At 41.1% G+C, this 15,667-nt stretch overlaps 1 protein-coding gene and 1 pseudogene across 1 annotated transcript; both read right to left on the reverse strand.

Annotated features, from left to right (window-relative positions):
* Nucleotides 1-2,930: 2,930 nt before the first annotated feature.
* Nucleotides 2,931-3,551, reverse strand: LOC146892901 (olfactory receptor 1f45-like; annotated as a pseudogene).
* A 10,908-nt stretch (nt 3,552-14,459) lies between these two features.
* On the reverse strand, nt 14,460-15,423 carry LOC125411653 (olfactory receptor 1f45-like). The gene has a single exon (XM_048451880.2). It carries the CDS (start codon nt 15,381-15,383, stop codon nt 14,460-14,462), a length of 924 nt encoding a protein of 307 aa, XP_048307837.2. The 5' UTR covers nt 15,384-15,423.
* Nucleotides 15,424-15,667: the final 244 nt, after the last annotated feature.

The raw sequence follows: 15,667 nt of genomic DNA on the forward strand, positions 1-15,667 counted from the left end.
GCCTAGTTATTGGCTCTTTGGATCTTTAGTAAGTCAATCAGGCATTTTAGGCAGACAAAGTAACACAGCTTCACAGAGTTAAACAAATGTAGTTTAAAAGAATAGGACACATCTTTGCAGCATTAAACAGTTACTCCACAGTTTAAGATGTAACACATCTTTAATGTTCTACAACACCCACCCACTAATTTTGGAAGACCTATGCCCAGGAATCCTTCGAGAACCAGCTGTTTCAGGGAGTGGACTGCTCTCATTCTTAGGAATGGGGAGGGTACTTCATGAATGCCAGCCCTTTCTCATCAAAGAACTCCAACCTTTACTTAGTCAGAGAGTCCCTGTTACTCCATGCTGGGAGCAGACTCTCCTGTTCTGAAATAGCTAATTATAGGGGGCTGGAGAGATGGCGCAGAGGTTAAGTGTATTGACTGCTCTTCTAGAGGTCTTGAGATCAATTCTTAGCAACCACATGGTGTCTCACAACCATCTATAGTGATATCTGGTGCCCTCTTCTGGCCTGCAGGCAGAACACTATACATAGTAAATAAACCTTTTAAAACTTTTTTTAAAAAAAAATAGCTAATTATCACAGTTGCTTTGCGTGCTGGCTGTTATCCGGGGTGACCAATCCTACAAGTTCCAGCCCATCACTGTGATTATGTCTGACTCTGTACTTCACGCTCTAGTCTGGGAGATGTTTGGACTATTCTCTGCTTTGACTACAGGAATTTATAATGAGGATTTCTATGTAAATAGAGACCGGTCTGTTTCTATGCAACTCTAGTGCTAATCCTTATAGCCTGGTAAAAGTGTCTTGTATTTCTATTGTCATTTACTGCTTTTCAATTAGAGACAAACAGTAACCCTCTTCTCTGGAATGTTGAAATCAGCTATTTATTAGGAAGACATATTCCCTATACAAATCTTCCTCCATGCTTACAGTGTGCAGAAGCTGCTCACGTTTACTGAAAACGTGAAAACTCTACTCTTGTGTATTCCTGTCATGAGTGTGATCTCCTTGTGTACTCTGTCAGGTAATGGGACATGGCCCATGCATATGAAGGCTACTGATTACTATTTGTTAATTGAAAATATTCGTAACTTGCTGGACCATTTCTGAATTTGTTTGTAGTTGTATTCTTTTTATTCACTTGACTCTTTTACTCTTTTGGGGGGCCCTTCACCTAGCTACCAAATCAAAAGAGAGAGACTTATTATTACTTATGAATGCTTGTCCTTAGTTTGGCTTATTTCTAGCCAGCTTTCCTTCAATTATTGCATCTACCTTGTGCTACAGGACTTTTTTATTTCCTTATGCCTGTTTAGCATCCCTTCACTCTTACTCTGTGGCTGGCTATGAGGCTGGGTAGGTGGCCCCTAGAGTCCTCCTTTCTTCTCTTGTCATTATCAATCCTCTCTCCTAGATTGCCCCTCCTACTTATTACCTCTGCCTGTAAGCTCCACCTATCCTTTCTTCTGCCTTGCTATTGGCCATTTAGCTCTTTAATAGACCAATCAGGTGTTTATGACAGGCAAAGGAACAAGATCTCCTGAGTAAATTGGGAGCATAGGGACTTTGGGAGAGGATTGAAGGGGAAGGGAGAGGCAGGAAGGGGAGCAGAGAAAAATGTAGAGCTCCATAAAAATCAATTTAAAAAGACAGGCAAAGTAACACAGGTTCACAGAGTTGAACAAATGCAACATAAAAGAATGCAACACACCTTGCATCAGTAAACAAATGTTCCACAACAGAAACAGATGTAATACATCATAAAATAATATTTTACAGCATTTGATTGAGTTTTACATTGTTTCTTTTAAAGTCTATCATATGCACCATGCACTCTGCCTATAAAGAGAGTTTTGCTTACTGTCTGCAGCTTTCAGTTTCTATCCCAGAGTAGCACCAGTCCTGGACCCAGGCCTATGCGGAGGAGGAAGAAAACAACGGGTCTGAAAGGGAGCAGAGGGTCTGCAAAGGATGCATTCTGAGCTGTGAAATGTAAATGCTTAAGCCCAGGACAGAGAAAAACTTGCCATTTTCCCACCAGCATCTAAACCAGATGCCTCCTCTTCAGAGGACAGAGAGAGATCAGAGAAGGGGGTTGGGTCAGCTTTAAAGTCCTGTAAAAGCCCCAGTTCTTGTGGGAGCAGTCATCTGACAGATTGGGAGGAAGCACCTCAAACCACAGTACACCCAGTTACCCAAGGGTTTCTTGTCTTTGAAATGAGATCCTCAGAAAATGCCCTATTCAGAAATGACAAATTACTACAATTATGAAAATGAGAATCTGCAAGCTTCAGATTTATAAATACAGCCACGATCATTTGTGTAGCATGAGGGCTGAGCTTGTTGGAGTTTCTGTCCTGCCCAGTTCCCACAGCCATTTAGCCCCAGAGAAAATCACACAGAGGTCTCCATAAGATTATGAACTGATTGGCCCATTAGCTCAGGCTTCTTATTAGTTCTTGTAGCTTATATTAACCCCTTATCCTTATCTATGTTAGCCACATGGCTCAGTACCTTTTTCAGTCACATCCTGCTTTTTCTGTGGTCTGGGCAGGACTGGGGAGGAATGGGCTTCCTCCTTCCCAACATTCTCCTGTTCTCATTGTGTCACCTTTACTTCCTGTCTGGTTGTCCCACCTATACTTCCTGCCTGGCCAATCAGCATTTACTTGAAACATGATTGACAGAATACAGACAATTCTCCTACACCACTTCCCCCTCTTTTTTAACAAAGGAAAATATCCATAGTCCATTTTTTGGGAATATGGGCATAGTAATCAAGGCTACTTCTGGCTGGTTGGGGGCACTGATAATCTTAGGAGGATCTAAAGAAAATTTAGAGTTATGATCAAGTCCTGAGTGGAGTTTCCTGTGAGACTTGATCATCTCAGGCAGCATCTTGAATCTGTTGTATATGTAGAACTCAGACACACGAGCCATCTGTTCCTACCATCAGGTCATTAATAAAGGTGTCAGAACAAGACAGTTTCAGGATAGGGTATGGATCACAGAAGAAGTGGTGCACTGCACTGTGGGAACAGAAGGTGAGTCAAACCATAAGGATAATGTGCAAGAGAGCATGCAGGTAAGTGATGACCCAGGATATGGCCAGCAGGAGGACACAGCGTCTGGGGCTCATCATCAGGATGTAGTGGAGTGGGTGACAAATGGCCACATAGCGGTCATAGGCCATCACACTCAAGAGGAAGCCGTCCATGTAGATGAATGTAATGAAGAAATAGATCTGGATCATACACTCCATGTAAGAGATGGACTTGCTTCCCACGACGTGATTCACCAGTGCCTTGGGGATGGTGACTGAGGAAAAGCAGATGTCAACACTGGAGAGGCTGGCCAAGAAGAAGTACATGGGTGTGTGGAGATAAGGGTCACAGCTAACAGCCAAGATGATGAGATAGTTTCCAGAGATGGTTACCATGTACATCCCCAAGAACAGCCCAAAGACAATCTCTTCTTGCTCTGACTTTCCAGATAATCCCAGGAGGATAAATTCTGCAACCGAGGTTTGATTGTCTCTACCCATAACTATGAAGAAGAAAATATCATCAGTCAGTAACATTATCCACCAAGATATGAGCAAAAATAGTTTCCATTTTACAATGGTTTTCTAGTTCACGATGAAGAAATACAAATACATATCCAACGTAGTAGAATCTTGCAATTAATTCCTTGCTAAATTTAGCATCATGGTATTCTAGTGCCCAAACTTTCTGACCTACATATCTGTTTGCCAAGTTCCACATGCAGGACAATTTCTACATAATATTTACCATTGTCTATTAATTGAGGGGATGAATTTATAGATGATATAATTTAGTATTGGGCCATTTAACCACATTCACAAAGACAATGGAATAAAAAGTCCAAGACAAGCTTAGTGGATTTTTCTTTAGTCTGCATGTTAATATCTGCCATTTACAGAAGATTTAGCCAAGGAGCATGTGCTGTGTAAGGTCTCTATGCTGTAATTCAGAGCTTCTGTTCCTTTTCTACTCTTGGAGAGCTGGAGGTGTGTGACCTCTGAGAGACCTGCCTGGTGGCTTTCTTGATGTCATATCTGTCACTATCCTCCTTCAAGGGCTTCATTGTGAGCATTACCCATCTCCTCTCTGCATCAAGAGAAATAAAGCATACTGTGAGCGTACCAAAGTGTTTCCTGAGAGATGTGAGCTGCAGTGCTCCTGGGAGAATCCAAAGTGTTTGCCCTGGAAAGTAGAGTACTACTTGCCTAGATGATCAAATCCACACAAAGAGACAGAGCCACCGCATCAGTGGTTCTCAACCTGTGGGTCATGACTCCTTGGAGATCACATGTCAGATCTTTACATTACTATTCACTGCACCTGCAAAATAACAGTCATAAAATAGAAGTGAAAATAAGGTTAGAGTTGGTGGTCACCACAACATCAGGAATTGTATTAAATGGTAACAGCATTAGAAAGGTTACAGCCACTGCTCTATGTGATGAGACCTGACTGTTGGAGTAGAGGGCTGTACAAGGAGCATCTCAGAGCACTGGTGGTAGATGGTCTTTGCTCTGGGTGTGATGACTAATCCTGAAATGTAATGCTACATTCTTGAAATTTAGGGGAAGTGCTAAGATAAGAAATCGTTAAAATATTAATTAGATTTATCCATAATATTTTGCATATAAGTGCTTTGCTTGCAAGTATGTATGTGTTCCATGTTCATGCATGTGCCCTGTAGGATAGGAAGAGGACACTGGATTCCCTGGAACTAGAATTATGAATGACTGGAAGTCACCATATAGGTTATTATGAGTTACTATGGATCAACATATAGGTCGCACACTATGTAGGAGCTGGAATCTTAACCCCAGTTTCCCATGAGAGCAGTAAGTGCACTTGAGCACTGACATGTCTCTCTAGAGCCCAAGAAATATGCTTTTTTGAACCTAGAGTACCTTTTAGAGCCGCAGTGTGTAGAGCCTGGTTAGAGAAACCTAGACAGTGGTCCTGTGGTCGTGATGGCTATGACAACTGTATATGTTAGGGGTGAAGGAGGAATTTTGCCACATGGTGTCAAGACAGAAATAAGAGTGCCTAGACTGGTAGGTGTGGGAGCCCACTCTGACAGAAACCAGCAGGGGTTACATGGGAGGGGGCACAAGGTTGAGGAAATGGCAGAGTGAGAGAAATGGAGAAAGAGACACAGGATAGATCCAGGAGGGCTGACGGTAAATACCAACCAGAACTCGCTTTTATACTGACTAAAGGAAGAACAAAGAGCAGGACAGTCAACTAACCACCTCCCTGCACTGCCCTTTGGAGAAAGCACAAACAGGTACATTATCCCTCACAAGAGTTCAGCTAGCAGCAAGCAGCTTCTGTCTCTAACTGGATGTGCCTACATCAGCCATACAGCAACCCAAGTCTTAACAGATAATGTGTTCTTTCCAACCGGCTTACTCAGGAGTTCTCACAGTCATCAAGATTACTGGAAAAAGTAGAGCAGGCAAGTGAGAACTCAACTGACTTATAAATCAGAATTGACTTCAGATGGAAACTGAGTCATGTGGGGGCTCCTACAGGTAGGTTCTAAAGACAGACAGTTTCCAGAGCAGAAACAAAGAGAAGAGAGGATGTGCAGTCTGCATAATTGATATTAGTGCTAAGATCATAATCTGTGTAGGGTAAAAGGGACAGCGGGAGCAGGAAACCAACCAATCACTGAGTACCTTGAATCTGAGACCTGAGCCAGGGAAAGAAACATCTTAATCCCTGAACCCACAACCAAAGAAACAGGACCTGACTCTGATACTAGTGTCAAAGAATCACACTTTATCCTTAGAATCAGAGCCAGTGAACGAAATATGACCAGGTCCTAAGATTAAAGTCAAAAGGCTAAAAAGGACAAGAGAAAGAAACACAGTATGGCCATGAAATCAGAGCCATATCTGTCCCTGATCAACTAAACTAACCAATCCTTGAGCACATTAAACTAACCAATCAGTGTTCTTTCTGGCAAAACTCTGCCCCTAAGAAGCCCTATGAAAGTCTCTCCTCTTGTTAACTTAAAGGCCTCCTTTTATTCCTCTCTGGCAGAGGCAGCCAGTCTTCTGGACTCTTTCCCAAATAAATTTGTTCCTCAAAAGAGTCTTGGGTGACAATCATCAATTGCCAGCACAGAATAGAAGAACCTGGCTGGGATGACCTTAGGGGATTGAGCTGAGAAACCTTGCTGAGAAGCTCCCTTAGGGAACTGAGCAAGGCACAGCAGAACAGAAGAATCTTGCTAGGATGCTCCCTAAGGGGCCTAAGCAAGGCTGAGCAGAAAATTTAAAAACTTTTTGCTGGAACCTAAGGAGATTACTACATTTTTGCAGTGGCTTCCCCTTGACCAGAGTGTTAGCAAAAGAAGTAACATCTTCCCCCAGAGAAGAAGCAGATAGCGCTGCTAGGATGTTCCCTTACGGGAACAGAGCAATACTCAGCTGTAGCAGCTCTCAGGGGAAGAGCAGGATTGCTGTATCCTGCAGGAAGACCATCTCCCACTACACTCCAGCTTGGCGAGCCCAGGAAAACTTTCCTCCAGGACTGAGCTGTCTTATTGCTGCTCCAGCCTCCAGAGCTGTCCTATTACTGCTCTAGGTATAGCCTGGCTCTCTGGTAAGTCAGGGTATCTCTGCAACTCCACAGCTGTAACACATCCCTCTACAATCTGAAACAAGGTGAAATTCTCCTTGCTCTCCTACTATAGTATTTGTTTCAGAGGTGGCGTGGCACAGGCAGGTTTCCTGCTGGACAGTGACAGTGACACCTGAGCAAGCTACACTTCCTCAGAAAAGGAGTGTGTGAGACATGTCACACACCTAACTGCTCTCCCTCTGACTGGAAACTGGCAGGCATCCTCTGAAGTAGAAGTCAGCATCCATGTCTGCTTCCTTATAGAGAGACAGCTCTGTTATCATTGACAGTGATATTCAGTGTGTGGATTAAGAAAGTTGGCATCTCTTTCACCTTTTAGCCTATTGTGAGCCGTGCTAAGGACTGAGTCTGAGACATCTGATAGCTGTGTCTCCGCGCTTGGAGCCCTGAATTGTACAATTAAACTGAGTAGTTCCTAGACTAGCCAACTTCCCTTATGGGGCTCAGAACAGTATCCAAAGTAGCTTAAGTCTCAGGCCCCTTTGTAATGGAATCACAGGTCACATTGGAACAGGACAGACTTGCATGTCCGCAAGGAGAATCTCTTTCTCAAGGAAAGGCTCTTAGGATCCTGTTGTCACGGCATCACTAACCCTCGTTGCCACCAATGGTGTGCAACAGTCACATGAGGAGTGGATGCTGGGGCAACAGCCACTGCCTGCAATGATTAGAGGAAGAGATGAGCAGATGCCAGTGTAAGAGTACATTCAACAACATAAAGAGCAGTATGGACCCAACAGAACCTAGTGGTTCTACAATAGCAAGACCTGAAAATCCCAATATAAGTAAAGCAGAAGAAAATGACTTTTAAATTAGCTTCATGAAGATGATAGAGGCCCTTAAAGAGGAAATAAAAAATACTTAAAGAAATGGAGAAAAAGGCAAACAAAAATTTGGAAGAAATCAATAAATCTCTAAAAGAAAGACAAGAAAACAAAAGGCAATCAAGCTGGTGAAGGAAACAGTTCAAGACTTGAAAATTAAAATAGAGGCAATAAAGAAAAGACAAACCAAGAGAATTCTGGAAATGGAAAATCTGGATAAACAAACAGAAACTACTGCTGCAAGCATAACCAGTAGATTCCAAGAGAGGAAGAGAGAATGTCTGGCATTGAAGATATGATAGAGGAAAACGATTCATCAGTCAAAGAAAACATTAAAGCAACAAACTCACAACAAAAAATGTCCAAAAAAATTAGGACACTATGAAAAGACAAAACATAAGAATAATAGGGATAGAAGGAGAAGAATACCAGCTCAAAGGCACAGAAAATATATTTAGCAAAATTATAGAAGACAACTTTCCCAACTTAAGAAGGAAATGACTATGAAAATACAAAAAATTTACAGAACACCAATTGGATGGAACCAAAAAAAAATTCCCTCTACATATAACAATATACAAACAACAAAACACTGACCATACAGAATAAAGAAAATTAATTTATAGCTGCAAAAGGAAAAAGGCCAAGTAACATATAAAGGCAGATTCATCAGAATAATAATCTTCTTCTCAATGGAGACTCTGAACAGATGTTATGCAGATACTAGGAGACATGGATGCCAACGCAGACTGCTATACCCAGAAAAACTTTAGATCACCATTAACAGAGAAAACAGGATATTCCATGACAAAACCAGATTTAACCAATACCTAGCCACACATCCAGCCTTTCGGGAAGCACTAGAAGGAAAACTCCAACCCAAGGAAGTTAGCCATGCCCATGAAAATACAGGCAATAGATAACCCCCAGCAGCAAATCCCAAAGAAGGGAAAGATACACACTGCCCTCAAAAAATAACAGGAATTAACAATCACTGGTCATTAATATCCTTCAGTAGCCATGAAATCAATTCACCTATAAAAAGACACAGGCTAAAAGAATGGATATGAAAACAGGATTCATCCTTCTGCTATACTCAAGAGACTCACCGCAACTTCAAAAACAGATCTTACTTCAGAGTAAAGGGTTGGGGAAAGACTTCCCAGTCAAATGGACCTGCTGCGGGATGTCTTTATGTGTGCCTTGAATATGTGTTCCTCTCATTAGTTGATAAATAAATCTGCTTTGGCCTCTGGCAAGGCAGGATAGAACGAGGAGGACAATCCAAATCGAGATGCAGAAGTAGAAGGGAGCAGTCTGAAAGACAACAGCCAACCATGGAGGAAGCAAGACATAGAAAATGAGGTATGAAATCACAAACCACATGGCAAAGCACAGAAAAGAAATATCGGTTAATTTAAATGTACGAGCTAGTTAGTAATAAGCCTGCGACATTGGCCAAACATTTATCATTATTATTATAAGTCTCTGAGTGATTATTTAGAAACAGCTGTGGGGCCAGGCAGAACAGAAAAGCCTCTGGTTACCTGTGGTGGTGCAACACAGGACAGGAATTGCCACTTAAGACCTAAAAAAGCTTTTTTTTAATTGATATTATTGAGCTCTACATTTTTTTCTCCTCTCCTCCCTGGCTCTCCCCTCCCCCTTCAATCCTCCCCGAAGGTCATCATGCTCCCAATTTACTCAGGAGATCTTGTCTTTTTATACTTTCTACTTCCCGTGTGGATTATATCTATGTAAGTCCCTCTGAGTGTCCTCATTGTTGTCTAAGTTCTCTGGGATTCTGGTTTGTAGGTTGGCTTTCTTTGCTTTAAGTTTTAAAACCACCCATGAGTGACTTCATGTGATAATTGTCTTTCTGGGTCTGGGTTATCTCACTCAAAATGATGTTTTCTAGCTCCATCCATTTTCCTGCAAAATTCAAGCTGTCGTTATTTTTTTCTCCCGTATAGTACTCTATTGTGTAAATGTACCACATTTTTCTTATCCATTCTTTGATCGAGGGGCATTTAGGTTGTTTCCAGGTTCTGGTTATGACAAACAATGCTGCTGTGAACATAGTTGAGCACATGTCCTTGTGGCATGATTGAGAATCCTTTGGATATATACCCAAAAGTGATATTACTGGGTCTTGAGGAAGGTTGTTTCCTAATTTTCTGAGAAATCACCACACTGATATCCAAAGAGGTTGTATCAGCTTGCATTCCCACCAGCAATGCAGAAGTATTACCCTTTTTCCTAAAACCTTTCCAGTATAAGTTGTCATCAGTGTTTTTGATTTTGGTCATTCTGATGACTAAGGATGTAGAACATTTCCTTAAGTGTCTTTCAGCCATTTTAGATTCCTCTGTTGAGAGTTCTCTGTTTAGGTCTGTGCTCCATTTTTTATTGGATTATGTGATCTTTTGGTGTCCAATATCTTGAGTTCTCTGTATATTTTGGAGATCAGACCTCTGTCTGATGTGGGGTTAGTGAAGACCTTTTCCCATTCTGTAGGCTGCCGTTTTGTCTTGTTGACCGTGTCCTTTGTTTTACAGAAGCTTTTCAGTTTCAGAAAGTCCCATTTATTAATTGTTCCTCTCAGTGTCTGTGCTGCTGGGGTCATATTTAGAAAGTGGTTTCCTGTGCCAATGCGTTCAAGTGTACGTCCCACTTTCTCTTCTATAAGGTTCAGTGTGGCTGGCTTTATGTTGAGGTCTTTGATCCATTTGGACTTGAGTTTTGTTCTTGGTGATAGATATGGGTCTATTTTCATTCTTCTACACACAGAGCTCTTCATTAATTATAAACTGGTTGGTCTATTAGCTCAGGATTTTTATTAACTAATTTTTACATCTTATATTAGCCCATAATTCTTGTTTGTGTTAGTCACATGGCTTGGTACCTTTTCACAGCGAGGTGGTCTCATCTTGTTTCTTCTGCTGCTGGGTCATGACTGCAGACTAACCTTTCCTCTTCCCAGAATTCTCCTCTTCTCATCACCTCACCTCTTCTTCCTGCCAGGTTGCCCCAACTGTACTTCGTGCCTGGCTACTGGCCAATAAGCATTTTATTAAAAATAATACAAGTGACAGGATAAAAGGCCATTGTCCCACAGCACTACCCCCTTTTTATTCAATATAATAATTCTGAATCTAATCTCCCTTGTTTAGCTCTTTGTCCAGCCATTATCCATAACAACTTGTAAACAACATTCTAAACAAAGATAAATAGCCATAGTCCATTTTTTGGGGGATGTGGGCATAGTTTTCCAGGCTACTTCCTGCTGATTGGGACACTGATAATCTTACAGAGACTTTAAGAAAATTTAGAATTATGGTCAAGTCCTAGCTTGGAATATTTTGTGAGGCTTCATCATCTCAGGCAGCAGTCCTGAGGGTGTTCTGAATGTAGAACTCAGACATCTGGGTCATCTGCTCCTACTGGAGATTTCTCAGGGTCTCTTTCTTGATCAAACCTTATTTTTCTTAATCCAGAATGAATCCACAGCTTCTCATTTCCTGTAGAAACAAAAGCAAAACTTCTTCTCCAAAGAAACATACCTTTTGACGTAAATTTTGAAGTCAAGACATTTTCAAAATACCTATGTTGGATTAATCCAGCAGCATTTATAATCAAATGTCTTTTAGCAGTTGTTGCTCCTCCCTCAGCAACCAAACAATTCGAAGAAAACACCATAACATACAATATCGAGACTCTCTGTATATTTTCCATCTCTATGTGGCTTTATTTTAAACTCTTTTTCTTTTATTTTTATTTTTAATTTTTGCTAGTTTGAGACTAGGTTTGTCTGTGTACCTTTGGCTGCCCTGGCACTCACTCTGTACACCAGGTTGTCCTTAAACTCACAGAGATCTGCAACTCTAGGCCTCCTAAGTACCCAACTACTCTCTTTCTTTCTCTTTTATTTTATTTTAAGGACTTTGTCCTTTTCCTTTCTTTCCCAGGCCTACATATATTTTTAAGTGCACTGTAAACTGTTTAAAGGTTTCTTTGTCTGAATCTTTACTGTATATCTCTTTTTCTGACCATAGAAATCTTAAATTTGCTAGGTGATATGGCCAGAATTAAAGCTGTGGCTTTGATGGCTGCATCCACCCCATTCCTTAGCTTTCTGAGAGTCTAACCTCATGCCAGAGATACTAGCCAGAGCCATGTTTATTGCCACATCTCTATGGAGTTTCAAAGTCCCTACCACTATCAAAAAGCATGCTGTCAGCTATTTATCAGCACCATTTCAGTGCTTTGTGGCCGAGCCTCTTAAAAGGGCTGCAAAGTTTTTGCAGCTAAAGCTGAGTCAGGAAGCCTATCTTAAATGAGACACACTTGCCTCTAGCAAACAGTCAACCTGAGAAAATGCTATCAAACAAAAAAAAACATGCTTTTGCTGTCTAGAATTTTTTCTCAAACTCTCTCAGGTTTTGTGTGGATGCAGTTGTCACGCTGGTGCCATTTGTTGACAGAAACTTCTTTCCCACCCGATCTCACAGTTTGTTTAGTCCCAGAGAAACACACAGAGGTCTACATTATTCATAAACTGGTTGACCTATTAGCTCAGGCTTCTTGTTAACTCTTTCTTACATCTAATATTAGCACATATATCTTGAATGTGCTAGCCACATGGCTTGGTTCCTTTCATCAGTGAGGCATTCTCATGTTGCTTACTCTACCCAATGACTGCAGGCTGACTATTTCCTCTTCCCAGAATTCTCCTGTTTTGGTTGCCCCACCTTTAATGCCTGCCTGATCTCCCCAACAATACTTCCTGCCCGGCTTCTTGCCAATCAGCATTTTATTAAAATACAAGTGACAGGGTAAAAACCAATGTCCCACAGCATGTATGTATATTTTTACTCTTGTTTAAGGTATTATGTTTATGCAGTTCATTCGAAAATAAAATATATAATTAAAAATACAGATTAATATTCATCTATAACAGTCAAACTTATAGTCATATTAGGTAGGGTTTCTAGGTATGCAAAGATATATTTCAGATAGAGAGGTAATCTTCAAACACTTCAAAATCTATGGAATATGGCATTTACTATGTTTTAAATACTTAGAGTTCTCTTGACATTAAGGCACATCTGCTTTTGGCAGCACCAATTACTTCAGAGAGGATGATGGGCATCAAAGAATTTCATTATGGAGTTTGCTTTCAATGTGGCAATGCTAATCATTTGGGCAAGAAACTGCTTTTGCCTGAACTTCTTGACAGTATGCAGTATAAACTGGACATGCAGGACCCTCAGGAAAATGACCACTATACTTTGCCAAAGCAAGGCAGAATGGTCCTTTGGGTTCCTACTTGACAGAAGATACTGCCAGACTCTGTAGGACACAGAGAACAGTAACTGATAAACTTTGCTAAAGTAGACCAAAGAGTCCTGCAAATTTCCTGCTTCACTGAAGAGTCTGCAAGATACTCTGGGCCTGTAGGCTGAAGATGGATACCCCATCATTACAGAAGAACTTTGGGTGACTGTACAGACAACCAGATGTCTCTGTCATTTTCAGACTTTTGGAAGTTGCTTGCAATGGACTTTCTATTTGCTCAGGTAACAATATATCCTTCTAGCATCTTTGATGGAGTTGAAGACTAGATGCTATAATTATAGTTTTCCTTACTTATAGTAAAAGATACATTAGATATTAAACTTTAGACTCACAAAGATAGGGTAGATGATAGAGTATTTTCTTTCATTTGGTCAAATACAAATAGATTAAATATTATAACTGTAATTCTTGTTTCATAATTGTTTGGTTTTATTTAATATTACTATATAAAAATTAGAAGCTACTTTTTTGATTAGACAAAAAAGGGGTAAAGCTATGGGATCTCTTTCTGTATGTTGTGAATATGTGTTGCTGTCATTGGTTGACAAATAAAGCTGCATGGCCTATGGCAGGGGAGAGTGAGGTGGGAAATCCAAGTAGAGACACAGGGGAGGAAGGGCAGAGTCTAGGATATGCCAGTCAGTCACTGAGGAAGAAAAATGTGTAGAAAATGAGGTAACATGCTACAAATCACATGACAAAAAATATGGGTTAGTTACTAATAAGCCTGAACCATTTGCCAAGCATTTAAAATTGAAATAAGCCTCTGAGTGATTATTTGGAAGCAGCTGTGATACTGGGCAGGACAGAGAAAAACCTCCATTTACATGGACCTAAGAAGCAAGCTGATGTAGCAGTCATAATATCTATCAAAGTAGATTTCAAACTAAAATTAGTCAACAGAGAGAAGGACATTGGATATTCATCACAGGAGAAATCTATAAGATGAAGTCTCAAACATCTATGCCTCATGTAAAAACTGACCCACATATGTAACAGAAACATTACAAAAGCTTAAATCACACATCAAACCCCACACACTAATAGTAGGAAACTACAACATCCCACGCCCATCAATAAACAGGTCTGACAGACAGAAAACTAACAGAGAAGTAAGGGAACTAGCAGATGCTATAAATCATATTGACTTAGGCAACATTTACACATTTCACCCAAAGACAAAGGACTATACCTTTAAAATGGGCTTAAATTCAGGACCACTTTCTTCCATATGACATATCAGGTGCCTATCTGAGGGGTGTGCCCTCACCTGTCTTATATTTCACACTGGAGCCCTTGCCGTCCCTGGGAGCACAGACATCCTTGAACCCAAGCACATATCTCCTCACTGGTATAGCTGCACCTGAGCTTACATTCTGGTCTACAGTAACCATGGCAGCATCTTCACTACTCTGGAGTCCCTTCCTCAGCATCAGAATAAAACTATATTTAAAAATATTTATCACAAATGCCACATGCCATCAGGCTGAGCTATAGACCTGTCTGGATCAGTGTTTACAAAAATAAAACAAAAAAATGTGTGATGTCTAGGAGTCCTCTCAGCTCTAGAAACTTCAAATTCTAGGACCTGAGAATTATCTTCCTTAGGGCTCCTTTGATGTCACGATTCCTCAGGCTATAGATGAAGGGGTTGGTCATAGGGGTCACCACTGTGAAGATGACAGAGGCCACTGCATCCTGTAGTGAGTAGGAGGAAGAAGGGTGCATATAAACTCCTAGGATCGCCCCGTAGAAAAGACAGACCACAGTGAGGTGGGAACCACAAGTGGACATGACTTTTCTGATCCCTTGGACAGAGGGCATCTTCAAGACCTTAGAGCAGATGTAGGCATAGGAAACAACAATGCATACAAAAGGTGTAAGGCATATCACTCCTCCTGCAGTAAAGGCTGTGACATCATTGATAAAGGTGTCAGAACAAGACAGTTTCAGGATAAGGTAGGGATCACAGTAAAAGTGGGGCACTGCATTGTGGGAACAGAAGGTGAGATGAACCAGGAGGAGAGTGTGCAGGAGAGCATGCAGGTTTGTGATGACCCATGATATGGCCACCAGGAGGACACAGAGTCTGGGCCTCATCATCAGGGTATAGTGGAGTGGGTGACAAATGGCCACATAGCGGTCATAGGCCATCACACTCAAGAGGAAGCTATCCATGTTACCAAACACAAACAAAAAGAAGATCTGGGTCATGCACTCCATGTAAGAGATGGACTTGCTTCCCACGACGTGATTCACCAGTGCCTTGGGGACAGTGACTGAGGAAAAGCAGATGTCGACACTGGAGAGGTTGGCCAAGAAGAAGTACATGGGTGTGTGGAGACGAGGGTCACAGCTGATGGCCAGGATGATGAGAAGGTTCCCAGAGATGGTGACCGTGTACATGCCCAAGAACATTCCAAAGACAACGTCTTCTTGTTCTGACTCTTCAGAGAGTCCTAGGAGGAGGAATTCTGTGACTGTTGTGTGATTGTCACCATCCATGTCTCTGGAGAAGAAAGTGAGATGCACATAGAGAAATCATTCACCAACACTTGGAGAAAAAACTGATGTAGTTTGGAAAAATTTACTCATTAGTGAAAAGTAACTGCTAGTAACATCCCTTATAAGGTATTTTTATAGGAAAGGAGTGTCCCATTTTGAAAGGATTGAATTCTAGTGAGTATGATTTTTTAATCTGTTCTTGTTTGCTTAGTGCCATAAATATGTACATTTTATACAGTAGTTAATTCGGTCTGGGAATTGGCTACTAGATTTAACTGAACACA

This window comes from Myodes glareolus, chromosome 9, assembly GCF_982192425.1.
Source record: "Myodes glareolus chromosome 9, mMyoGla1.1, whole genome shotgun sequence".
Classification (NCBI taxonomy): Eukaryota; Metazoa; Chordata; class Mammalia; order Rodentia; family Cricetidae; genus Myodes; species Myodes glareolus.